Below are 26,919 nucleotides of genomic sequence, written 5' to 3'. Positions count from 1 at the left end.
CCTTCAGCCAGTACTCACTTATAGACTCGTATAATATTGTCTCTCTCTCTCTCTCAGGTGCGGCTTGCAGGAGGGCGGGAGGCTGCAGAGGGCAAGGTGGAGGTGTTGATGGAGGTGGGCGGAGTTCAGCGCTGGGGGGCTGTGTGCAGTGAGAACTGGGGCATTAATGAAGCCATGGTGGTGTGCAGACAGCTGGGCTTCGGTTTCGCCTCCAGAGCCTACCAGGTATGGACCACAATGACCGTTCATACCACAGCTCTGTCTTTCCCCAGAGATGCTTGTCGATAAGATACTGACCTCCAGAACAAACTGTAAATTCTGCACAGCACAAACTGCTTCCACTAATCGGTCATCCCAAAATATTATAGATTTAGACCTGGGCTCTGCCACACAAGGCATATCCATCTTATGACTCATTATTTATGATTTATGATGGTATTAAATAACTTTCTTGGTTTAACTCAATGTTAGATTTTCAGGCTGTGGTAAACACGACATGTATGACAAATAGTTTGCTTTAAAAATGAGTTAAACAGCTTATTTTTTAAAGAGGGAAAAAGAAATCGTTTATAAATATGTCGAAAATAAAATATTTCTAATAGTGATCAGCAACACTACCATGGAAACAGTGCTAACTAGAGTAATAACTGCTTTACATTCTTAAAATCTCTATAGCTTGATTTCTTTCTTCTGCTGAAAAGTCATATTTTTGATGTGATTTATGACACAAACGTCACAAAGAAAACGATGACCTGAAATGGACCAGAAGGGTCCACCTCTGTCAGACGTTGTCCCTGATTAGCAGCAGATGTTCCCAAAACTGCATATATCGTTCAGCATTAATGGTGCTTTCACTGATGTGCACGTCACCCACGCCATGTGCACTAATGCACCCTTATACCATCATGAATACTGGATTTTGAACTTTGCACTGATAACAAGCTGAGCGGTCTTTAGCCTGGAGGACGCAGTGTCCATGATTTCCAAAAAGAATTTCAATGGTGGAATTGTGGATCAGGACATTTTTCTACTCCCCCCCCAGTCCATTTCAAATGAGCTTGGGCCCAGAGAAGGAGGCAGCGTTTCTGGATCTTACAGACTATGGTTTTCAGAAGTGTTTTTGAGCCCATGCAGTGATTTCCATGAGTCATCAGTGGTTGGATAGTGTAGTGGTTAACAACTCTGCCTTCTACGCTGTAGACTGGGGTTCAATCCCCCACCAGGGCAAGCACCCTACACTATGCCAATAAGAGTCCTTGGGCAAGACTCCTAACACTACCTTGGCCTACCTGTGTAAAAATGATCAAATTGTAAGTCACTCTGGATAAGAGCGTCGGCCAAATGCCGTAAATGTAAGAATCGTGTCTGTTTATAATGCAGCACCGTCTGAGAGTTCAAAGACCACAGCCAGCAAATACTGCTTTCTGGCCTTGTTCCTTGCATACAGAGATTTCTCCAGATTCTCTGAATCTTATAATGATTTTATGTACTGTAGACGATGAAAAGCAAAGGTTCTTTGCTATTTTATGTTGAGAAACATTATTCTTGAATTGTTGCACTATTTGCTTGTGCAGTCTTTCACACAATGTTTTTGGAAATTGGGTTGTAAATCAACTCCTGAACCTCCAAGAAAAGACACTATTAGAAACATTACATAGGTTTGTAGTGTTTACTGGATATTGGTAAGACTCAGTGTTTGTGTATATATATATATATATATATATATATATATATATATATATATATATATATATGAACTTGTATCAGAACTTCATGATAAATTGACCAGTTGAAATGGTCCTCCGTTACTTTTGATTATATCCTTTTTTATCTTTTGAGACATTGATATGTGGATTAGTTGATTATTCTGCCCAGTTTTTAATGAAGGTGCAGTCTATGAATCCTTCCTAAATCTCTCTGTGAGAATTGTTTCCTTTGACTTTCCTTTGATTTATTTAGTTTGATTTGTGACATTTCCTCTCGCCCTAGTGCAGCAGCCTGCGCTAACTTTGTTTATGTCCTTCGTGCATTTGTTTTTCAGCACTCCGTTATTTCCCATGCAGAAGGTAATTGCAGGCTTCCCATGAAAAGTCTCCACACTTTCAGGGAAAAGAGAGAGAACAGTAGGAAATGTGGGAAGAAAGCAAACTCTAAATAGCTCTTTGTTGTTTGCATTGGACGTGGACGCCATTAGCATTCTTATAAAACTGGATTTATAGCGGCCTGCAGAAGTGGAAACTGGAAAAAGGTGATAATGTCCATTGAATTCTGCTAATCATAGCCTTCCATTAGACAACATGCTGTTCTATAAATTCCAGAAACAAGCTCCAGTTCACGTAGGTCTGTAGTTATGTTAGTTCTTTCCATGCTTCTAGGGCAGGAGCTTTTAAAGCCTCAGGGACCCTCAGCCAGGCCTCAGTTTTGTTGTGTGTTCCTAACACAGCTGATCCAGGTAATTGTCCTTCCATAACCCCTGATTATCCGGCTCAGGCGTGTTTGGATCTGGAACGTTTTAAATGTCTTTGCTGCAGGGCAGTTGTGCCGTTGTTGTTGTTGTTGTGTACATTGCATCTGAGAAAGCTGCTCCACAACCTTCAAAGACACGTCAGCATCTGCATACTTCCACTCCTTACCCTTGCAACCCAGTAATAACTTAGTCTTATTGCAATGTAGTAACTGTATGATAAGCCTTAAGCTGGCTTTATATTGTAAACGTTTCATTCAACCAGCTGCAGGTTGCGAACTGCATGCCACATTCAAAGTGATCTAAGTTGCATGCAACTCGTTTGATTATTCCACTGGGTAGCAAGATATTAGTTAATATATTTTCATGTCCCACATCATTCTGGCTATATAAAATCATCTGCCCTGCGTTATTTAGCCTACACTTGCATCCTTGTATCATTTTATGTCAAGAGAAGAGGAAATTCATAACCTAGATACACTGACCACGATAGAGGAGGCTAACAAGGTAGAAATGCAATAGTTGGAATCTTAGCATTAATTTGCTACTTAACCGGAGACCGCAATTTGCGGGCAAAACGGTAGGTCACTTCTAGCCTCCATAACTTCAGAATAGCACAAACATGATCCACATATCAGGACATGCAGCAGACCTGCCCCAAACTAGCAAGCATAACGTCATCAAGCTGTGACATCAGCATCGCTGAGCAATTCGGCTCGGAAAATCACCTAAAATCCCGATATCATTGTTTGGCCTTCATGTTCCAATAAAGGGTTAAAACAGCTACATGATTCATAATCAGATCACTCCTTAGACTCTGACCTTACAATTCAGAGTGATTTCATCCACCTGTGACAGACCATCGGCCAGAAATCCAGCTCCAACTTCACCCAAACCCACTCACTACTGTTAAACTACGTCTCTGCTCTTAGCCTTCATATCATAAACAAAGGGCTTTCAGTTTACATTGATTTTGATTATTAAAATATATGAAATTAAATATGCAGCTCAGTTTGTAATCATAAATACAGACTTTCTTGCTGAGTTTTGCTCATACTGCAATAACCAAACAGAATAAATCACCATCAAAATTATCACACTATCATATATATATATATATATATAATGATCACATTAGTGAGGTCAGGTGCTGATGTTAGATGGTCAGTTCTGGGTCACTCCAACGTATCCCAAAGGTGCTGGATGGAGCTCCATCACTCCAGAGAATGCAGATCCACTGCTGTGCATATGGTGGCCAACGCACTGCAAAATAGAAAATGAGCTGCAAACACAGAAAACACTTCCATTAAAATGAAAACATATGCACTGCATTGTACAAACGGTCTGCAGATGAATAAAACACACTGCAAATTCTTGGAAACTTAGAAAACACTTTAATCGACTACAGCTGAACCACATTCCACAAACGTTTGTGAAAAAAGCAAGGAAAGGAAACACATGCAGCTTCAGAAACGCCGCAAAGCCAGTCAAAACAGTGGAAATGAGACACAACACATCAGACATGTTTCCAGAAGACACAAAGACACTCGTGGTTGGTTAGTGTAGTGCATTACACCTCTGCCTTCTATACTGTAGACTGGGGTTCAATCCCCAAGTGGGTCAGCACCCTATACTATACCAATAAGAGCCCTTGGGCAACACTCCTAACACTACCTTCACCTTCCTCTGTAAAATGATCACATTGTAGGTCACTCTGGATAAGAGTGTCTGCTAAATGCCATAAATGTAAATCAAAGAAACATTCCCAGTTATTTGAGCAGATTACTAATATCACTGTATGGTGATGAGGGTGTAACTGTGAAGTTATACCAGATATGACTGATAAACACTACAGTACATCTCTGATATATCAGACAGCTAATTAGTCAAGTTACCCATGAATTTATCGGATATGAGTGTCGCTGGTCTCTGTGGTCTTATCAACTTCTGTCACAGATTTTTCCTCACGGATATCATTCTTTTGATGTCTATCCTTCATCACCTTATTACAGTAACATAGCTTAAGTACAAGTTCCTATTCATAAGTGTTGTCTGTGCTCTGCTAATCAGGAGACGTGGTACTGGTCAGGGAACTCAGACTCTGCGGAGATTATACTGAGTGGAACTCACTGTATTGGGACAGAGATGTCCATCCAGCAGTGCCGGAGGAACGGACAGGTGTACTGTCCTCGTGGGGGCGGATCGAAGGCCGCCGGTGTCACCTGTGTGGAGAGTGAGTGTTTTAAATAAGAACTGCAGTCAGACACAACCATTCAGCTTTGGGCCACCAGTATTGAAATGATCATTTATTTTGCTCAGCGGCGCCAGACCTGGTGCTGGACGCTCAACTGGTCCAGGAGACAGCTTACCTGGAGGACCGCCCACTTCATCTGCTCACCTGCGCCCATGAGGAGAACTGCCTGGCATCCTCTGCCCATCGCATGCGCTGGCCCTACGGCAGCCGCCGCCTGCTGCGCTTCTCCTCCAGAATCATGAACCTGGGCCGTGCCGACTTCCGCCCGAGAGCGTCCCGGGAATCCTGGGTCTGGCATCAGTGCCACAGGTAAGACAGTACAGCCAGGTCACCTGTAGTGCATCAGCTCTGTACTGTAGCACTTTAAAAGGGACGTTTAATGTAGAGACAAAAATCACTGTCATTTCTTGTTGGGTTTAATGAGATTTTGTGGGCGGAGCATCGATAGTCACCGTAGCAGAAATTCAGCAGATGAATATTGCTGGACTGCAGACCTGTTATGTGTGTTTGTGTTACATGACTAGACAAAGTTATCAGTGATCAGTGATCATACCAATAGCATTTTATAGTCTTATAAGGTCCACATGTCAACTTCACTGTGTTGGTAGAAGAGGATGGAATGTGTGAGTCTGCTAGACTTTTGGCCATCTGTCACCACAACGGAGGTGATTTTAGCTGTAAAAGGATTTCTGTGGGATTTTTGGCTGTACATGTTTTTTGTGGGCTTTTTTTTATTGTTTATGTTTTTGTGTTGTTGTTTTGGGGTTTTTTTTGTTCTGAACACGTTTCTATAAGATTCTTGGATGTGATGGTTTTCTACGGGGTTTTTGGGTATAAATGGATTTCTATAGGCATTTTGGCTGTATTCCGTTTTCCATGGAATTTTTGATTCTAAATAGTTCACTACATAGTTTTCGGTTTTCTATGGGGTTGTGTTTGTGCGTGGTTTTCTGTTGGGTTTTAGTTGTAACTGGTTATCTGTGGGTTTTTGGCTGTAAATTGTTTTCTATTTATTTAATTATTTTGGTTGTGTATACTTTGCTATGGGGTTTTTGGTTGTGAAAGGATTTCTGTGGGGATTTTGGCTGCATTTTGGTTCTAAACAGTTTACTATAGAGCTTTTTCTTCCAAATGGTTTTCCATTTTGTTCCAAATTGGATTTTGGCTATAAATGATTTTCTCTGGCGTTTGCTTACAAATGGTCTTCTATGGGGTTTTCAGTTGTGAATGTGTTTCCATGAGGTTTTTGGTTGTAAATTGATTTCCGTATGGATTTGGCTGCATATAGTTTCCTATTGGAATTTTAGATGTAGATGGTTTTCTGTGGCGGTTTTGTTTATGAATGTATCCTAAAGCTTTTTGTTGTAAATTGTCTTCAATTGGGATTTTATTTGAAGATGGCTTCATGTGGGAGTGCTGTTTTAAATAGCTTTCTATAGGGAATGTGTTTGTAAATGGTTCTCCATGATCATTTTAGTTTTAGGTTAGATCATTTAGGTTTAAAGCCTATTTCTTGTTTTGTCTCCATAATATACAGTCTTTGTTTATAATATTTGTCCATGGCTGATCTGACCAGTGGCTGATCAGTGGGTACAATATTTATTCTCCCTGCAGTAGAATCAGTCCTACATTGGCACTAACCACCACTTTCTGTTTCTCATTCTTAGTGTTTTGTTATTGTTCTGCTGCCTTATTTAAATAACACTGTCCACTCACAGGCATACATGCACAACATAAAAACAAAGAGAGAAAAAAAAAATCACGTGACCACCCTGGGAACGCCCCCCTGGGCCTCATTCAGATGGGTTGGTTTCTCGTGGCTCTGATCCGACACGGTCCGGTTTCTTTATAGCTGTGGTCAGGATACTGTGGTCAGCTGGAAGGACAACCTGGTCCTTTTCCCTGCCACTCAGCAGAGATGGAGACAAAAAGATCTGCGCAGTTTCCTCCCTTTTCTCTCTGTTAAATAACACAGTGATATAACAGCGTTGAGTAACAGAGGCAGCTCCTCTGCTCTAAAGGCTGCTGTTGCTCAGGCTTTTCTAATTTCTTTGTTCTGATCTTCCATCTTCGCTCGTTTCTTCTAGATCTCCCTTCCTGCACTCTTAAAAAAAACAAGGTTCCTCAAGGGTTCTTTAGTAAAGAAAAGGGTTCTATAAAGAACCATGAATACTCAAAGAACCCTTTGCATGATTTTGAGTCATTAAAAGGTTCTTCAAACTGATAGAAAATGTGCTGTAGATGGTACTAGGTACTATATAGAATCTTTTTGGAAAAGGTTCTATGTAGCACCCAAAAGGGTTCTTCTATTGTATACAAGCTTGACATTGTAACAATAGAAGAACCCTTTTTTGTGCTATATAGAACTATATAGAACCTATAGAACTATATAGAGCCATATATAGCACATTCTCCATCAGTCTGAAGAACCTTTTAATGATGCAAAGAAACTTTTAGTCATGCAAAGCGTTCTTTGAGTGTTCATGGTTCTTTATAGAACCATTTTCTTTACTAAAGAACCCTGGAAGAACCATCTTTTTAAGCATGTATGAAAGGGAGATCTAGATGTAGTGTAGTATAAAAAATCAGAGCAAACAGCAGCACCTTGAACATATGACCACCAATCATTTAGGGGACTGTCATACCTCCAACATAAGATCTGAATACATTAAGGCTTTTCTGTTTTCATCTTAGGAACATGAGAAATAAATAGTTATTTGATTCGTTTCCATTAGTGCTTGGTGTAGTGTACAGAATTACATCCGTCAGCCTCATCCGTTTGACGGAATTCACAGTTTTGAGTCCTTTTGTGCTTCTCTCACTGACCAACCCCAGTGTGCGTTACATCAACAACCACTGGGAACCCCTCATGGTGAATAAAGAAATCCTGACTGGCAGCACAGTCATTGCTGTAAAGGCTATCAAATTCCTACATTACATTGTTTATCTGGCCTTCTTCTGCTTGAGCCAGCTAACGGAAAAAACATTTCATCAGCTCACCCTCACATATTCTCCCCAAAGACCTTGTAATTCCTTCCAACTTCAAAATATTTCATCAGAATTTGTTTTGTCTCGTCTTTGAACCGTAAACTGTTACCCCAGAGACTCCTGTGGCACCCTTTCACAATCGCATAAAGAAAGGTATGAAAGTGTCACTGGGGTGGTTCCCTAAAGGGTGCATCTCAGTGTCTTTAGTCAGGGAACATGACTGAACCATAATCCACTGAAACGATCTGTTCTAAGCTGGACTGACTCCACACACCCTGCCTCGCCTCACCTCCAGGCTTTTATTCTACTGCTCTGTTTTAAAACATTCGGTTATGAAAAGGTACAAATACCAACTTTTCACCAGGAAAAACTGATCTAAGGTTCACAATCAGACCTTAAAACCACTGAAGAACCTTTGAGGGAACATTTACATTGTTTGTACCTTGATGAACGAAAAATGTACCAGCACGAAACCTTCATTTCTAACAGTGTAGGAGGAAAGTAGGCATTTTTAGAAGAGATAAAGTAATGGTTACATTTTCAATTGTGGCCATAGCCGCCCTTTAAGTCAATCCAATACTCTTGATTCCATGCCTCCAAACTAATACAGGACACAGTGATGATACCTACAGTGATAACCAGCAGACCGAGATTGCAGGACACCTGAATTGAAGTTGCAATTCCACGAAATTTCAGTAAGAGAGGATCTGACCTTGGTCTTAAATTATTGAGGGGACTGGTCCATTTTTCGCTTTTTAGGCAAACATCAGGGATTTTAAGCTGATGTGGGCAGATCGGGAAGCATGGGAACCAGGAGTGACCACTTCAGCAGAGTGACCAAGAACACAGGAAATAGAACACTGGTCATTGTCAGAAAACTCAGATACCAGAAGTCTCCAAATCTCTTTTCTTTGTGCTCCTCTTATTCTGAGCAGACACTACCACAGCATCGAGGTGTTCACGCACTACGACCTCCTGACCATGAATGGAACGAAGGTTGCAGAGGGTCACAAAGCCAGCTTCTGTCTGGAGGACACATACTGCCCTGAAGGTGGGTCATTTGCATTCATTTGAATAAATTTTGGTGTGTTTGTCAGTCAGTGGTCTGATGGACCCACCATATTATTAGTTTTTTTAAATCAGCCATAACAATTTTTGTAAAAATATGAGATGTGTAAAATATCACAAGTGGCCAGCGTGGGGCAGCGTCCTTTAGCAGCTGTAGCCAGTCAGCAGCCTGTCCATGTTGTCCACCTTCACACATACACACACACACACACACTAACAGCAGGCCATGTAGGAGGAGAACAGAGTGAAGGACACAGCACCTCCACACTTTATAAGCTCTTCACAGAAAATAAGCAAAGGCCAAAAATCTGAGGTTGAAATCATAATAAATCACAACATTTCCTCTTTTGATAAACATTGAAAATGTGTCCCACAGACCTGAACAGGGTTAAAGTCAAAAGCTCTACAGGATTTTAGGTGAAGACTTATTCTTCTACACAGCACTGTGCAAAAGTCAGAGACCACCCTTCCATTGATTTCATTTTCAGTCACAACAGCCAATAAATACTTCAGATGTAGCATCAGGAAAAAAGCAAGAAACATATATTTAACAGAAAATTATATAAAAGCCTCAAAACTAAAAATAATATAAAATCTCAAAATTTCATTCTCATGTGCATCTGCAAGGACTAAAGAAGATATTTGTGAGGAGATAGAAGATAATCCACTTGCGTAAAGAAGGAGAAAGTCAAAAGAGAAAAAAAGAATGAGTTTACAAAAAAGAAGTTCAAATAGTCATTAAAAGCTACAGAGACTCCTAACAACCACCTGGAAGACCTGGTAGATGCTGGAACTGCCCCCATCAGATAAACAGCACTGAAAGCTTTGATCTCTGAGAGAGAGGAGAAAATCAAGCTGCTTCAGATCTGAAAACATCCACAGGTGTTTCTGTCCATCCTTCCACTGTGAGAAGACCACTCAGCGCGGTGGGTCTGAAAGGACGTGTAGCTGATCAAGAAGAACCTCACTGAGAAAAGGAGACGGACACATCAAACAAAGAAGCTGAACAGTGGACTGACCACCCCAGAGTCCTGACCTCAACACCACTGAATGTGTTTGATTGATTAGAAAATCATCAACCAGCTTCTGAGACTGAACTTTGTCTGCAGATTCTTTGAGGAACTCCTGAAATAAGTGGAAGCTGGAAAGTCGACAGACTTCACTGAAGAAGTTTGATATATTTAGTTGTTGAGGCCACTGTGTACTTTTGTTTACTTGTGCCTGCGTAATGAAATGAACGAAGGGTGGTCTCTGACTTCGGTTGGGTTCTGTATGTGGTATTTTTCATTAAAATGTTAAAATGCTCTGACTCGTACAGACTTCGCTTTGCAACTAAATTATGTCTCTTTTTTGAAACTCCAGTAACTGGCAGCCTTTAATTTAAATACTTGATAGGTGAAGTTCAGTGAGTTTAAAAGCGTGAACTCAAACTAACCGCGCGTGAGGAGAATTCATTAGCTCTGGGCTTTTACAGTTAAAGGAATTAAAAGAAAACGACCTGAGGTTACGCCAGAGCCATATGATGTGGTCACAAGAAACACCAAACACGTTCTTGTTTCCTTGGCTACAGGCCTGTCGAAGCGCTATGCCTGTTATAACATGGGGGATCAGGGCATTTCTGTGGGCTGCTGGGATACCTACCGCCACGACATCGACTGCCAGTGGGTCGACGTGACTGACGTCAGGCCAGGAGACTACATCTTCCAGGTGAGAACACACACCTGACCCCAGTTATATACAATATATATATACAAATACATTTAATATAAATGAGCAGATTTTCTTCGTCTTTTGCCACTTTTGGGCCAGTTTTATTGCTTGTAGCAATAATTTGGGTGCAACTTTATTTAGAAAGCCCACTATAGTCCCCTATACTACTATAAACTATACTACTCTAAACAGTGGTGGGGTTAGGGTTGGGATTCAGACTAGGGTCGGGGTGAAGGTTGGGTTTAGGGTTTGGTTTAAGGTTAAGGTTAGGATTGTAGCAGGATTAGTAGATATTTAGTTGAATGTAAACTAAGTACAAAGTATCTAAAGTGGACTCTCTAAATAAAGTGGTACCATAATTTGGAAAAGAAGAGTCAAGTCATCATTTAAAGCCTGCTGTTCAAACCAAAGAAGACACTTTTATGAACATGAAGCTGAGGTTTGAGGATAAATATACATATATACATGTATCTATCTATCTATCTATCTATCTATCTATCTATCTATCTATCTATCTATCTATCTATCTATCTATATATACACATATAAAATCTGTGTATTTTTTTATAATTATTTAAAGAGAAATTCCTCAGATTTTTCAAATGTTCTACAGACTTCAGTCACTGAGATGCCACCAAAGTCATTCAGTGCTTTATAGCGAATCTTATTCTGGTTTATTTACTATGCAAAACAACCAGTGAACCTACACGTTTTATATATGATGTTAATAATGGTAAAATAATGGTAAATCTAATAGAAAAATATTCTCTGAGGGCTATCTTGCTTCATAACACCATCCAAATACGTCCTGCACATATTTTTAAGTAGTTTTAAGCTGAAAATGATCTCAAAATCAATGTAAAGCAAACAATAAGGCACCAGGCAGCATATTCATGCCCATTTCACAGAAGGTTGATATGTGAAATGGTTATGAATATGCCTTATATTTTGCTTTAGAGGCATTAAACTGTTCCGACGTCTGGTTCCTATCACCACCACTGGCTCGGTAAGTTTCTCTAGAATGGAGGATTTCACACCAAACCACTCTGAATGACTTTGCTTACATTTGAACCATTTAATTATGCAGACATTTTGAAAAATCTGTGGAATTTGTGGAATTAACTGGAAGTGAAAATCAAGCATTTAAAATTAAGGGCACAGTCTGATGGGCCAGTGTGCGTAATTTTAATTTGTAATATACACTCACTGGCCATTTCATTAGGTACACCTGTTCAGTTGCTTGTTAACAAAAATGTCTAATCAGCCAATCACACGGCCGCAACTCAGTGCATTTAGGCCTGTAGAGGTGGTCAAGACAACTTGCTGAAGTGCAGACCGAGCATCAGAACGGGGAAGAAAGGGGATTTAAGGGGCTTTGAACGTGGCGTGGTTGTTGGTGCCAGACGGGCTGGTCTGAGTATTTCAGAAACTGCTGATCTACTGGGATTTTCACGCACAACCATCTCTAGGGTTTACAGAGAACGGTCCGAAAAAGAGGAAATATCCAGTGAGCAGTCAGTTGTGTGGTTCCAGATGATAGAAAGACAACAGGAACTCAAATAACCAACCAAAATCTCTGAGGGACGTTTCCAACACCTTGTTGAAAGTCTGCCACGAAGATTTAAGGCAGTTCTGAAGGCAAAAGGGGGTCCAGCCTTTTACTAGCAAGGTCTACTTAATAAAGTGGCTGGTGAGTGTAACTTATAGGTTGTCAGTCTGTCACGTTTATCATAAATACATTACTTTGCAGCCATTCTGGTTCCTACTGCCCACTCCTATTATGGCTTTGGGCCCCTTCAGAGTCCCTCCACACTTCGGTCATGTGACGTTCCACTTTTAAACCTCAAAGGAGGGCAAGAATGAATCAGCATGCAAAGCTTTTGGCCAATCTCAATTAAGCGAAATAACCTTGTTACCAGAGAAAATAAAGATGTTTTAAAATTAGCAGAGTACTGTACAGAAGCTTTGTTAAAATCGCTCTGAACCTCATGCACCATTTTTTGGTTTAATTGTTCTAAAACGCTCTTTTCTTCTTGTTTTCTTGGAAGAACATCCTGCTGGCAGTGGGAGCGTAGCTCCTGGCCAGCGATGGAGCGCAGATAGGGACTGTAGTTGGCTCTGGCGTGGCTTGCATGCTTCCACGTGTTGGAGTGTGGTGTTAAAAATGGAGGGATTCAGCCCCAGTTTAAGGCTCTCCAGGCCTGCTATTATTGTAATGGTTGAGAGAAACGGTTGGCGGTGAAAAAGGGCATGACTCAGCGCTTTTACTGCTGTGTGAAAGCGCTGCACCTTGTCTGCTCCTGTGAACCTAAAGGAGGGTTTTTAACAGGGGTCTATTCTCATCACTACGTTCAATCGAAACCCGTAAACCCGACCACTACAATAAAACAACAATGGAAATCCTTTTAAAGGAGGAGAATGTAATGGGACAAATGAAGGTGATGCAGTTTTATGAGGTGGCAAAAAAAAAAACATCAGTGCTTCTTTTTTTGTGAGCAGATGAGATAAAAATGGACGTTTTTTCCATTATACCCCTCCACTGAGTCACTATATTCTCTGCCTATGTTTTCCCAGTATAGCAGGATGGTGGCAAACATAGCATTAAAACTCAGCGGGACAATGGCAATACCATCTTTATGATAAAGTTTACAGTGGAGATCAAAGCCTGCTTACTCAGATGTGTCTTAGGATACGCTGGCACTTCGCTTTAGGTTGCCAAGAAACCCTACTATAAAGCGAGTTAGTGAGAGCGCTGGGCGTTCTCCCTGAAAAGTGGCCCAAGCTGTGGTGTGCCTGTTTTAGAAAGCATACATTTAAGAGCATTACTCATGACTACCTCTAGCTCAGTCTCCATGATTGCACAGTCATTTAGGAATCAGCTCCGCAATCTTCCGCCACTCTAACTCTTATTAGACGGATCAGACATCAGAGGAAGAAGACGGTGAAGGGAAACAGGTTTTCAGACGCTTTTGTTTTTGTTAGTTAATATACTTCCAGAGCATAGATCCCATTCAGATTTACAAACAATGTGTTTTGACTCTGTACGCATCCTCAATCAATCCTTTGGAATTATAAGGTTATATATATATATCATATAATACAACGGTTAGTTCCAGCCACGTTCTAACGGTGCTGTTATTTCGCCATGACATCACGGCTTTTTCACAAACACTGTATCACTCTGCTGAGACGGCGTTGCTAAGCAACAACTCTGACAGCTGTAGGAGACGCTCAAGCCATCTGAACGTTTTTACTTCTTCACCAAACTAAACGGGCTGTAAGAAGCTTTACAGACCGGCTGGAGGAAAACAACATTAATACTGATCTGGACAAACTGACCAAACTGAGCTGAACCTGATATTGGGTCAGTTTTATGGCTCAGTCTGATTTGGTCCAACTCTGAAGATGAGACGACATTAAATTCCCAAACTGTCGTCTCCACTGAGCAGCTTTTCAGTCGGCAGCTGTGACAGAAGATCAGCTGAACAACCTGGAATCAGCCAGAAATGAACCCAACACCATTTACCAAACTAAACGGGCTGTAAGAAGCTTTACAGACCGGCTGGAACAAAACAACATTAATACTGATCTGGAGAAACTGACCAAACTGAGCTGAACCTGATATTGCGGAGGTTTTATTCCTCACTCTGTACTTCAGAAGGCGGGGCTTACAGCAGATTGTGAAGCGAGTGGGCGGAGCTCGTTACTCTGACGTAGCACCAAGCTGCTCGTTAAGGAGCTATAATTAGGAGGAAGGAACTGAACATTAAAACATTAAACACAGCGTTCACGGCCAGTTTATTCATTTCTTACTGTACTGCTGTATTAAAGCGGTAGAGACACTCGAGGGGAGTGAGTTATCACCAACAACATCATGATCTACGGCGACCAAACCACAGCCGGGATGTTATTTTGTGATTATGCATTCCCTCTCGTTATTAATATGTTATTCACATATTCTTAATGTGTGACAACTTATCACTATGTGAGGTGTTTTTCAAGCTGTGTCCATTTTTGGACTCTTTATCTAGAAAAAAAAAGGTTTTAGTTCCATCTCCGAAGTCAAATACTACCAATTCCATAAGGTTTTATTTGTGAGCCAATCAGCACTTTGAATACACACAAGAGGACCAATCAGGTTCCGTTTCACTGCCGCTCTGCTCAGCGACTGCGGGAAAAGTTTATAAAACTTTATGAAACATGAAAACATGTTGCTGAAACTCTGCCCGTTATTTTGAAATTCTTTATGAAGTCTAATTTTCTAAAAAATATGATAAATATTAAGCCTTAAAGTTCATTAAATAGTGTTTATTTGGATAGATGAGGCCTTAATTAGAACATAAACATTCATTTCATTGATTCCTCCATCTTTTTTCCTTCTTTCTCCCAAAAGAAGTCATTTTGGCTCATTAGAGTCACATTTCGGATATAAAACAAAACCTCATGCTGCCTTCAGACTGACCTGCTCCACTGACTCACTGGGACAGTTTATTAATGCAGCTGGTTTCTGTCTGGTTAAAGGAAACCAGAGGTTCCTACCTAAAACTGACCTCTGCACCGGACCAATCATTTAGCACTGACCTTTATACTTTACCTGCAAGGTTTTTTTGAATAATGAAAAGATGATCCGTCCTAAAACAACAAATAAATAATAAAGTAAAGGCCATAAATCAATCAATCAATCAACCTTTAGTTTGACTCGGAAGTACATTGAGGGCAACCCTCATTTTCAATGTAGCCGAGCATTTACAAAAACAGGGATTGACATGGCAAAGAAAATAATAACTACATTTAATCATTTTAAATTAAAAGAAAGTTTAAAATAACAGTGAATAAAAGATAAAAGTAGATAAAAATAGAACTTGAGATTTAAATGGTAAGAAATTAAGATCAAAAACAGATAAGAAATTAGTAAGGTAATGGTACAATATCACAAATTAAAAAAGTAATGATAAAAAAAAAACAAAAATAAAATGAGAGGAAATAAATAAATAAATAAAAAGAGATAAGAAACTAAGGAGAACTAACCTAAAAATATGCATAAATATGATTAAGTAAAACAGGTACAGTCTGTCTGTAGGTGGTTTGATATTAAATGTCACAGAATCCATTCAGTGTAACATTCTGAGACACGTGCACACTCTGTTACACTAACGTTATGTTTTAAAATTAATTATGCATAGAAACAGTTTGTTGTCTTTGAAAACCACTGGTTCTTTTCAGGTTCTGCCAGATCAGAACCTCCTAACTCCAAGCAGAAAGGGAGTTAGCATTACATTCTTTCTGCATTTGACCTGTTCCAAAAGACTCACTTACAAATTAGATTTGATTGATTACATTTAGGGAGTCTTGCCATTTGAACATATGAAAGAGACGTGTTCCAGTTCTTTATCATGTATTATAACATTATATGTTGTGCTGGTCTGAGTGGATCAGACACAGCAAGTGCTGCTGGAGTTTTTAAACACTGTGTCCACTCACTGTCCACTCTATTAGACCCTCCTACCTTGTCGGTTCACCTTGTAGATGTAAAGTCAGAGACGACAGCTCATCTGCTGCTGCACAGTTTGTGTTGGTCATCCTCTAGTCCTTCATCAGTGGTCACAGGACGCTGGCTCTGAGGGGGGCTCTAAGGATCAGGATGGGAACCACTGACCTAGCTGGTCCTCCAGCTTGAATTCCATTAAAAATTTATGGAGGATTCTGAACGTGCGAGGCCATCAGAGTGACCCTCGTAACCTTTAGGGATTTGATGATGGCTTGCAAAGAGAATTGGGCCAAAATTGAACCACAATGCTGCAAAAGCCAATACGGTCTCAAGTCTCAAAGCAATGAATGAGCACAAAGTCAAAAGACATTATTTGGATAGCGGATAAACAGACTCAAAGCAAACTCAACAGAACCAGAAGAATCTGAATACTTGTTTCCCCTCATTTTACTACCTGGGAATCATTAAAAACAGATGAAGCTGCGACTGTGTTGCAGTAACAGGGTTAAATAGTCGCAGACATTATACGCGTAATAAACCTGCAATAAATTAAAAAATGGTTCAAATTAGCCTGAAAATATAATGAAAATCTTTCATCAGACTATTTGTACTTTGTAATTTGGTTGTTTTTATGTGGATACGAGTGGCCGTCTCCACATGGAAAAGTGGGAGTCAATGTGTTATTAAATATACACTGTTAAACTTTCATGCTGAAAAGATGGAAAAGTCATCTTGGCTCACTTTCTCTTTCAGAACCGTACTGTATATGCTGAGACGGAGAGGATGGAAAAACAATGGCAGGCCTCTTAATGATAGGCTCGCAGTACTAACACCGCGCGCTCTAACGTGGCCCTCTTTCAGCACAGTTCACGCTAAATGGAGTGACCAGTCTTTGTAGTCTGGAAGGGGGTGCTTGATGACGAATGTTTTCCCTCCAAGATGTTGTGGTCAGTACTTGTTCTTTGGTTTCTGTAGGTCGAAGTTAACCCCTCGCTGGACATGGCTGAGTCAGACTTTGAGAACAATGTAATGCGATGCAGGTGCAAGTATGACGGAGGGAGAGTCTATCTGTACGGATGTCATGTAGGTAAGTGGCTGATTAAACCATTTTCTTTAAAGGACTAATTGTGAATGAGTGAATGAGTGAAGTGTTCCTTCACTAATAAACAACAGTAATAGCAAGTTATGGAAGGAGTAAGGAGCTTTTTCATGGCTTTTAAAGGCCCCACACAAGCCCAGTCCTTTAACAGTGAAGGTAAATAAAACATATGATTTAATATTGTTTGTTAGCGCTTTGTGTTTCCTGGCTGTAGAGAGGGGCAGAGGAACATTCTCTAATTCTAGGACTTCCAAGGTCAGAGCTAACTTAGCTTGGCTGCTCTGGGGTAGTACACTGTAATGTCAAGCTATTAAAGAACCCAAAACACATTACAAAACCAGGATATATCAGGAACCAACAGACACACGTAATGGTTTCTATGGGTTTTTATCAGCAGGGTATACAGTTTTTAGGTGAGTGTTACTATTTAGTGCTATTTGCACAGCAAATGGCTGATCAACTACGTCTGGGACAGGATGGGAGGTTGTGTGTTGCTGAACTATTCATTCACACACATACACACACATATACAGTACTGTGTGAAAGTTTTAGGCATCTAAGCAAATGTTTTAACAGTTGACCTCAGCAGTGAGTTTATCATAATATACATTAGAATAAAGTCGTATTCATAATTCAAATAAACAGAAAAACAATAAAAAGTTACGAGAATTTCTCGGGTCCATATTTTTCCTTGACACCTTCACAGCCGCCACAGAGACTCGTTAATATCATCAATTACATCATGAGCTCAATTTACTGAGCACTGATTGGTCAAACCAGGAGCTGCTTTTTAACTACATATAATACTGGACTTCCTCGAGGAAATATATATATATATATATATATATATATATATATATATATATATATATATAAAATCATTATAAATTAATATTCTATAAATTTTGTTTATTCAAATTTTAACACTTTTCTCAGCAAATAAACACAAACTACACAAATAAATAGATTTTGAAAATGTGTCTTGGGTGCCTAAGACTTCCACACAGTACTGTATATACAGTATATATATATATATATATATATATATATATATATATATATATATATATACACATATATAGCTGTTGTAAATATAACCATTTTTGTTGTTTTTCAGTTTTTGACCTAATTTAAAACTACCTATCGCCCTTTACATTGTATGTAAATTTCATGATGAATGGACCAAAAGAAATGGCCCAAAATTACTTGGACAAAATTCTGGTTCCATTGACTTACATTGAAAGCAAAGTATATTTTTTCCTTCTCCTGTAAAGTGACCATTTTGGAGATATGAGGTTTTGTTCCAACAACAGCGATATTATATATATATATACTGTCAGAAGAAAACCTCGATACGAGGTTTAAGGATCTATAATTCGATTCAGAATTACTTTGTCTTCACGTCTGCTCCTCTTCTGCTCCTACAGGTGATGCCTACAGCGCAGAGGTGGAGGACCTGTTTGAGCACCAGCGCCAGATTTCTAACAATTTCCTCTAGTGGACATCAGAAGAACTGGACAGCAAAAAAATAAAACAAAACCAGGACTTTCGCTCCTTCATCATCCTCTCACCCTGTATGGGGACAGAGGGGACGGGGAAGGAGTGAACAAGGCAAAGACAAACAGATTACAGGCTGTGGGGATTCTGGACTTTTGATTAGGTTTAAGCAGAGGACCAAGTTTACTTTGGGCTTTTTCCCCTCAGTATAACTGACCCTTTAACAGAGTGAACAGAATGCAGCAGTATAGATGGATCTAACCACCTGTTCCTAAGAGCAGCGTTAATGGTTGGCCAAAAAGGGGGAAGCATGGTAGAGTATTAGACAGGGCCAGAGGGAGGGAATAAGAGAACGCATTGAAAATAGATAGAAGGGGAATCTTAGTACACATCTGGTCATCGCCAACCTCATAGTAGAAGAGAGAGTGGCAGTGAATGAGGATTTACTGCAAGTGAGACTTTAGAGGCATTGCCATTACCAGTGTAGGCAACAACAGAGGAATTCCACTGATTTTTCAAAATTTCTACATGATCAAATGGCTAAGATGTAAACAAAACCATTCAGGAGTGGTTCAGTGTGAAACGCCCTGTTCTACACACTTGCTGAGTCAGAACTGGTGATTATTATTGTTAACTGACCCTTATTAGTCCCGCAATGCGGAAATTTCACCTAACCCATCCGTGCAGTGGAACACCACATACACACTAGTGAAGACACACACTAGGGGGCAGTGAGCACACTTGCCCAGAGCAGTGGGCAGCCCTATCCACAGCACCCAATGAGCAGTTGGGGGTTGGGTGCCTTGCTCGAGGGCACCTCAGTCTTGTACTGTCGGCTCTGGGGATCAAACCGGCGACCTTCCGGTAGGAACCAGACGTCTGAAGCTTTAAAGCTTTCATGGCAGAGATGTACACACATGGCATTGTGAGGCAAAATAGACCCCAGAGTTTTGTCTGTTTTCCAATTTAATGCCATTTTATCATCAGCAATACATATGAAAACTCACTGGATCATTGGTGGTTTTGGATACTAAATAAAACGGCTGTGATCCCTGGTTCCCATCACCACCACTATAAAGACTTCTGAGCCAGTAAGTTTCTCTTCAGTCATTTCACATTCAAAACCCTCTGAATGATTCTGTTTACATCTCAACCACTGAATTATGCATGAATGTTGAACAAATGGTGGAACCGCCCTTTAATTACTTTCATCAGATTTAAAGTGATAGAATAACACATACATCCAATTTCCGCATATTGTTTTGGCTCTTACCCAAGTTGAGATCTTTTCCACGTCCATGGCTTGCTTTCTGTAGTTTCTCCCTCCCTTTAGATCCCTTGTGCTGTTTGCATTCTGTCTGCAGTGAACGTTTTCATTTCATTGACCAGTGGGGCTGCAGTTCTGTGTTACTGGCTGAAAAATTAAAACAGATTTCAAAAGTAAAGCATCTGTTACCTGCACATGAAGGCATTTGTTTTGCTTCAAATCCACGAATCACGGAATGTCCCAGATTAACCCGGCAGCACTCGTTTCGCTCCTTTACCCTCAGCTCAACAAACAAACCCATTTCAAGATTATTAGGACGTCCGGGTCCAAAATGTCGGTTGCCAAAAGACAGATATGCGGCTCAACCCGGGACCAAGAGCTTTGCTCAGTACTGTAGTGGTTGATACCAAAAGTTTGACCTTTTGACCCATAAACAAGATCTCATTTTCACGAAGGCCACTCAGTAGTGTTCGGTCAAATTACCACCCCAATCAGTTGCCCTGACAGTCGAAAAAAAAAAAGAGAAAAATGAGAACAAACGTGCCTCATGACCAGTGGACGGCTTTCATCATCCTACCCAACAGACGCTGGTGCTATTTAATGAACACGAGGAGGTTTAGAATCCAAACACTCTGGATCCTGACCTGCAGCTGTGTTGGTGCTATGTTTGATCCTTTGATAAATGTGTATGTGCTTCATCATAGATGCCTTGCCATGTACAGATTTATATATAAATATATATATTCTGGTTGGTCTGTAATTTATGACAAACTGACCTCTCACCTTTTTGGTTCTTTTGTTTTTGTTATTGAAAATTTTATCTCTGAAAAACAACGGGTCAGTTTTTGAGATGTTTTTTTTTCACTCATACTTGAAAATAAACGTGTGTTACGTCAAATATCTCATACTTGGGGAACAAATGATTTCATGCAACTAAAACGCAGAGGTTGGTGAATTTGGGAACAAACACGGCTCGTACCAGTTTAACATACAACAATCAGGCGTGACGTTCTGACCACCTCCTCGTTTCTACACTCATTGTCCATTTGATCAGCTCCACTTACTGTATAGCTGCACTCTGTAGTTCTACAGTTACAGACTGTAGTCCATCTGTTTCTCTGATACTCTGTTACCCTGTTCTTCAGTGGTCAGGACCCCCATGGACCCTCACAGAGTACTGTTTGGGTGGTGGATCATTCTCAGCACTGCAGTAACACTGACACGGTGCTGGTGTATTGTGCTGGTACGAGTGGATCAGACACACCAGTGCTGTGGACACTCTATTAGACTGTCCACTCTATTAGACACTCCTACCTGGTCGGTCCACCTTGTAGATGTAAAGTCAGAGATGACAGCTCATCTGCTGCTGCACAGTTTGTGTTGGTCATCCTCTAGTCCTTCATCAGTGGTCACAGGTCGCTGCCATCAGGACTCTGTTGGCTGGGTATTTTTGGGTGGTGAACTATTCTTAGGCCAGCAGTGACACTGCTGTGTCTGATCCACTCGCACCAGCACAACACACACTAACACACTACCTGATAAACTGGACAATGAGCATAGAAACAAGGAGGTGGTCATGATGTGATGCCTGATCTGTGTATATTATTTATGTATAATATGTATCTGGATTTTAACAGTTATGACATCAGAGTTTAATGTTTCTTTATTCAGACGTCTTAATGAAGACTGAAATACACATGCACACACTTTCTAAGTCGCTTATCCTTCTGGGTCGCGAGGGGAGCTGGAGCCTATCCCAGCAGTCATTGGGGGAAGGCAGGAAACACCCTGGACAGGTTGCCAGTCCATTGCAGGGCGGGCAGACATACAGACATTCACACTCACACACACAGAGGACAATTCACACCTAGAGGCAATTCAGCAAGTCCAATTGGCCTGACTGCATGTCTTTGGACTGTGGGAGGAGGAAACCCACACAGACATGGGGAGAACATGCAAACCCCTCACAGATTGGACTCTGGTCACCCGGCCGGGGAATCGAACCCAGGCCCTTCTTGCTGTGAGGCAGTCGAACCCACTGCGCCACAGTGACGCCCAAGACTGAAAGACTTTTACTAGAAAACATGTATACTATATTTAAAGGGCCAGTATCACAAAAACTCAGTTTATCAAATAAGTTCAACAATTCTTCACCCACTTAACTGAATTATGGAAAGGATTTACACACAATTCAGTGGTTTTCTTTCAAAATAAGGCAATTTTGTTGATCCAGCATAATTTACTGAAATTGGCTAACCTGAATCTGCTTTGACACGTCCAACTCAACCCATTAAAGCTTTTTGAGCTCGATTTACTAGCGCCGATTTATTTAACTCGGACAGAAGTGGTCACGATTAACTAGAACATAGAATATGAGCATACGCCCAAGGGAAGACGGCCTTGGCGGAAAGACAGAGACCATAAGCAAAATGAGGAGAAAGATACACTCAACATGCAGATAGACGCTAGATGCACTAGATGCACTGGAGATCTCTCCAGTGGTTTAAAGCAACAGACTGAACTTCAGTTAGTTGATGAACATTATACAAGTTAGTTCCGGCCACGCAGGCGTTCTGCAGGAGACGCTCGAGCCATTTGAACGTTTTTACTTCTTACTTTGCCACAAACAGAAAACGGACACTGTTAAGATCACATCTGACCGACAGCCGATTTGGTCCGACCCTGAAGATCAGACTAGACTAAATTCCCTTTGGCTAAACCTGTCGTCTGATCTTCAGAGTCGGACCAAATCAGACTGAGCCGTAAAACTGACCCAATAAAAACTGACCCAAAAATGGTGATGACAGTTTGGGAATTTAGTGTAAGGAGCTGGAGAACGAACTGCCGGCTGTGCAGCGAGTGGGCGGAGCTCGTTACTCTGACGTAACAGCGAGCTGCTCGTTAAGGAGCTATAATTAGGAGGAAGGAACTGAACATTAAAACATATTAAACGCCGCGTTCACGGCCAGTTTATTCATTTCTTACTGTATTTATTTAACTGCTGTATTAAAGCAGTAGAGACACTTGAGGAGGGAGTTATCACTATAAGATCACGGCTGTGATGATCTACAGCCACCAGATCACAGGCGGGACGTTATTTCGAGTTAACACCCTCCCTGTGTGGAAGTCGCTTAATTTGAATACATGAAACAAGAAAAAAGTTATTCTAAATACTTGAGCAATGTGGGATGAATCCTAATTTAATTACAACAGAATTTATTTGCGTTTGCTTCCCATTAGACCTGAACAAACGTTATTCTTTATTAGATTGACTTTGGCAGTTTTAATGCCTGGGCTAATTGTTTTGTTCAACTGTAATAGAGCACATTTTAATAATGGGTTAAATTAGCTTTAACAGCCAATTCACATCTTTTTCCAGTCCACTTCTAGTTTGAGTTTACAGTTTATATGGAAACTAAGCTCCAAAAACAGCCTGCTTTGAAGAGGTTTTTGTGATGTCATGAAAATTTGCATATATCTGCCAGCCTACAGCGGTTTAGCTCCACCCATTCACACAATACAATACAGCCAATCCCAGTTCACATATCGGTGCAGTCAGAAGAAAACCTTCTCCATTTTTGTAATTTTTCAGTTTTTGACAATTTGAAAACGCCTGTCACGCTTTACATTCTGTGTAAATTTTGTGATGAATGGACAAAAAGAAACAGCCCAAAATGAAAAAGTCTGGTTCCATTGACTTACATTAAAAGTAAAGTAGGTTTTGTTTCTTTCTCCTGAATTTTGGAGAGACCAGGTTTTCTTATAAATATTCCACAGTCGACTGTCAGTGGGATTATAAAGTGGAAGCGATTGGGAACGACAGCAGCTCAGCCACAAAGTGGTCGGCCACGTAAAATGACAGAGCAGGGTCAGCGGATGCTGAGGGACATAGTGCCCAGAGGTCACCGACTTTCTGCAGAGTCAATCACTACAGACCTCTAAACTTCATGTGGCCTTCAGATCAGCTCAAGAACAGCGTAGAGAGCTTCATGGAATGGGTTTCCATGGCCGAGCAGCTGCATCCAAGCCTTACATCACCAAGCGCAGTGCAAAGGGTGGAATGCAGTGGAGTAAAGCGCCGCCACTGGACTCTAGAGCAGTGGAGACGTGTTCTCTGGAGTGACCAATCATGCTTCTCCGTCTGGCAATCTGATGGACGAGTCTGGGTTTGGCGGTTGCCAGGAGACGGTACTTGTCTGACTGCGTTGTGCCGAGCGTAAAGTTTGGTGGAGGGGGAATCATGGGGTGGGGTTGTTTTTCAGGAGTTGGGCTCGGCCCCTTAGTTCCAGTGAAAGGAACTCAAAGCTTCAGCACCAAGAGATTTTGGACAATTTCACGCTCCCAAATTTGTGGGAACAGTTTGGGGAGTTTGGCCCCTTCCTGTTCCAACATGACTGCACACCAGTGCACAAAGCAGGTCCATAAAGATGTGGATGAGCCAGTTTGGTGTGGAAGAACTTGACTGGCCTGCACAGAGTCCTGACCTCAACCCCATAGAACACCTTTGGGATGAATTAGAGCGGAGACTGTGAGCCAGGCCTTCTCGTCCAGCATCAGTGTCTGACCTCACAAATGTGCTTCTTGAAGAACGGTCAAATTCCCATAAACACTCCTAACCCTTGTGGAAAGCCTTCCCAGAAGAGTTGAAGCCGCTGTAGCTGCAAAGGGTGGGCAGAAATATTAAACCCTATGGATTAAGGATGGGATGTCACTCAAGTTCATATGCGTGTGAAGCCAGACGAGCGAATAGTTTTGGAAATGCACACACACACACACACACACACACACACACACTTATCCTTCCAGGGGAGCTGGAGCCTATCCCAGCTGTCCTAGGGTGGAAGGCAGGATACACCCTGTACAGGTCACCAGGCCGTCCCTGCTGTGAGGAGACAGTGCTTACATGAACACAAATGATTCAACTCTTAAAATACTTAAAACAGGTAAAATAAGTAAATAAAGTGCATTAACAAATCAGCACACAGGACAGAGTCTTTGATATACAGTGGTTCATTTTAATCTTGTATTGAAAAATAAATTAAAGAAAAATAACTTTAAAATGAAACAAAACAGTGAAAGATTATAAATATTCCAATGCTCATCAGCAAGACTGGAATTGTGGTGCTCAAGGCAAATTTAATGTATATATATTTAAAAAAAAAAAAAAAAAAAAAGAAAACTTTATTCTTCCAACATTTACACAAATCACAAAAGCATTCCTTTAAATTAACCGCACATTGGCCTACCACAAAACCATTGTTCTTCCAGCTAGGGGGAAAAAAAAAAAAAAAAAAAAGGAGGTATAGAAAATTGATTTATACATTTATTTTCCATACACATGCCCTATTTGTGACAAGTTTAAAAAAATCTAAACTGTACAGGATAGCATATGTTGGCTGTCACCTTGTGGATGGAATTATCAAGAAGGATAAATGTAATTATTCTATTATACAGCAGGGAGATAGCAAATGTGATTGGGTAGGCCTAAAGAAGAAACCGTGTACCAGGAAATTTCGCTTCACTACCGTCATTGGTCAACCTTTCCCACCGTGATCTGTACTCACAATCTTTATAATACTGCGGGACATGAGACGCATCACACGTCATGATAAAACGCAGCGGTACTCTCTTAAACACACGTTCAAACCAAGTGCGATGGGCAAAAAAAACGTGATTTAAAACCTTTGGGCTCCAATTTGAGACAAACAGCCCACAGTTCCTGCATCACCTAATAACCATTAGTGAACATAAGAGCTTTGTTTTATTCAGTGACAGAGTAACCTGTTAAAATGGGCCTGCCTCACTAATACACACTGATCAGGCGAAACATTATGATCTTGTTTCTCCACTCACTGTCCATCTGATCAGCTCCACTTACTGTATAACTGCCCTTTGTAGTTCTACAGTTACAGACTGTAGTCCATCTGTTTCTCTGATACTCTGTTACCCTGTTCTTCAGTGGTCAGGATCCCCATGGACCCTCAAAGAGCAGGTACTACCTTGGGTGGTGGATCATTCTCAGCACTGCAGTGACACTGACGTGAGGGTGTGTTAGTGTGTTGCGCTGGTCTGAGCAGATCAGACAGCAGTGCTGCTGGAGGTTTTAAACACCTCAGTGTCGCTGCTGGACTGAATAGTCCACCAACCAAAAATATCCAGCCAACAGCGTCCTGTGGGCAGCGTCCTGTGGGCACAGACGAAGGACTAGAGGATGACCAACACAAACTGTGCAGCAGCAGATGAGCTGTCGTCTCTGACTTCACACCTACAAGGTGGACTGACAAGGTAGGAGTGTCTAATATAGTGGACAGTGAGTGGACACAGTTTAAAAACTCTAGCAGCACTGCTGTGTCTGATCCACTCAGACCAGCACAACACACACTAAACATACTACCGCCACTACATCAGCATTACTGCAGTGCTGAGAATGATCCACCACCCAAATAGTACCTGCTCTGTGAGGGTCCATGGGGGTCCTGACCACTGAAGAACAGGGTAACAGAGTATCAGAGAAACAGATGGACTACAGTCTGTAACTGTAGAACTACAGAGTGCAGCTATACAGTAAGTGGAGCTGATAAGATGGACAGTGTGTGGAGAAACAAGGTGGTCAGAATGTGATGCCTGATCGATGTACTTAAGTTTAAGGTAACTTTTCTTGAATCACAAAGCCAGGGCCAGTGCTTTTCACTAGCGGCAAAGCCGCCGCCACCACCGATGTCAGCAGCTCAAGTGTTCAGGAGAGAGTACGCACTGCAAAGTCTGCAGTAAAAATGACGTAAACTTTGGCTCTATGATCGCGCAGCGTGGAGCGCTACTGCAGTGTCAGTTTGTCTGTAACTTGGCATGATCACTTAAGCTTCGACAGAGTTCGCCCAACACTCTCCTCCACGTACTGATCACTCTGAGGCTTCAACACCTGAGGAGATAGATGAAAGAAGAAAAAAGAAGGACGAGAAAAAAGGAATGGAAATGAACGTAAAGAGCCGAAAACGAGGGAATGACCAACGATCGCGCACACAGAAAGCAGGACAGTCGAAAACAGAAAAAAAGCACATGAGAAGCATATAAAGGACGATGCGTG

At 41.1% G+C, this 26,919-nt stretch overlaps 1 protein-coding gene across 1 annotated transcript in view; it reads left to right on the top strand.

Annotated features, from left to right (window-relative positions):
- The window catches only part of LOC108441889 (lysyl oxidase homolog 4), a 60,512-nt gene extending 41,269 nt beyond the window's left edge, over nt 1-19,243 (top strand). The window contains exons 9-15 of the mRNA XM_017721638.2: nt 58-225; nt 4,535-4,697; nt 4,784-5,027; nt 8,642-8,757; nt 10,345-10,481; nt 16,948-17,059; nt 18,499-19,243. Of these exons, the coding sequence (XP_017577127.1) occupies nt 58-225; nt 4,535-4,697; nt 4,784-5,027; nt 8,642-8,757; nt 10,345-10,481; nt 16,948-17,059; nt 18,499-18,569 (1,011 nt within the window). The 3' untranslated portion in view covers nt 18,570-19,243. The remainder of the gene's footprint in view (nt 1-57; nt 226-4,534; nt 4,698-4,783; nt 5,028-8,641; nt 8,758-10,344; nt 10,482-16,947; nt 17,060-18,498) is intronic.
- Nucleotides 19,244-26,919: the final 7,676 nt, after the last annotated feature.

The sequence above is a fragment of the Pygocentrus nattereri genome, chromosome 25 (assembly GCF_015220715.1).
Source record: "Pygocentrus nattereri isolate fPygNat1 chromosome 25, fPygNat1.pri, whole genome shotgun sequence".
NCBI classification, from domain to species: domain Eukaryota; kingdom Metazoa; phylum Chordata; class Actinopteri; order Characiformes; family Serrasalmidae; genus Pygocentrus; species Pygocentrus nattereri.
Note: the sequence above shows the minus strand (reverse complement) of the source record. Positions and strands in the feature narration are given on the sequence as shown.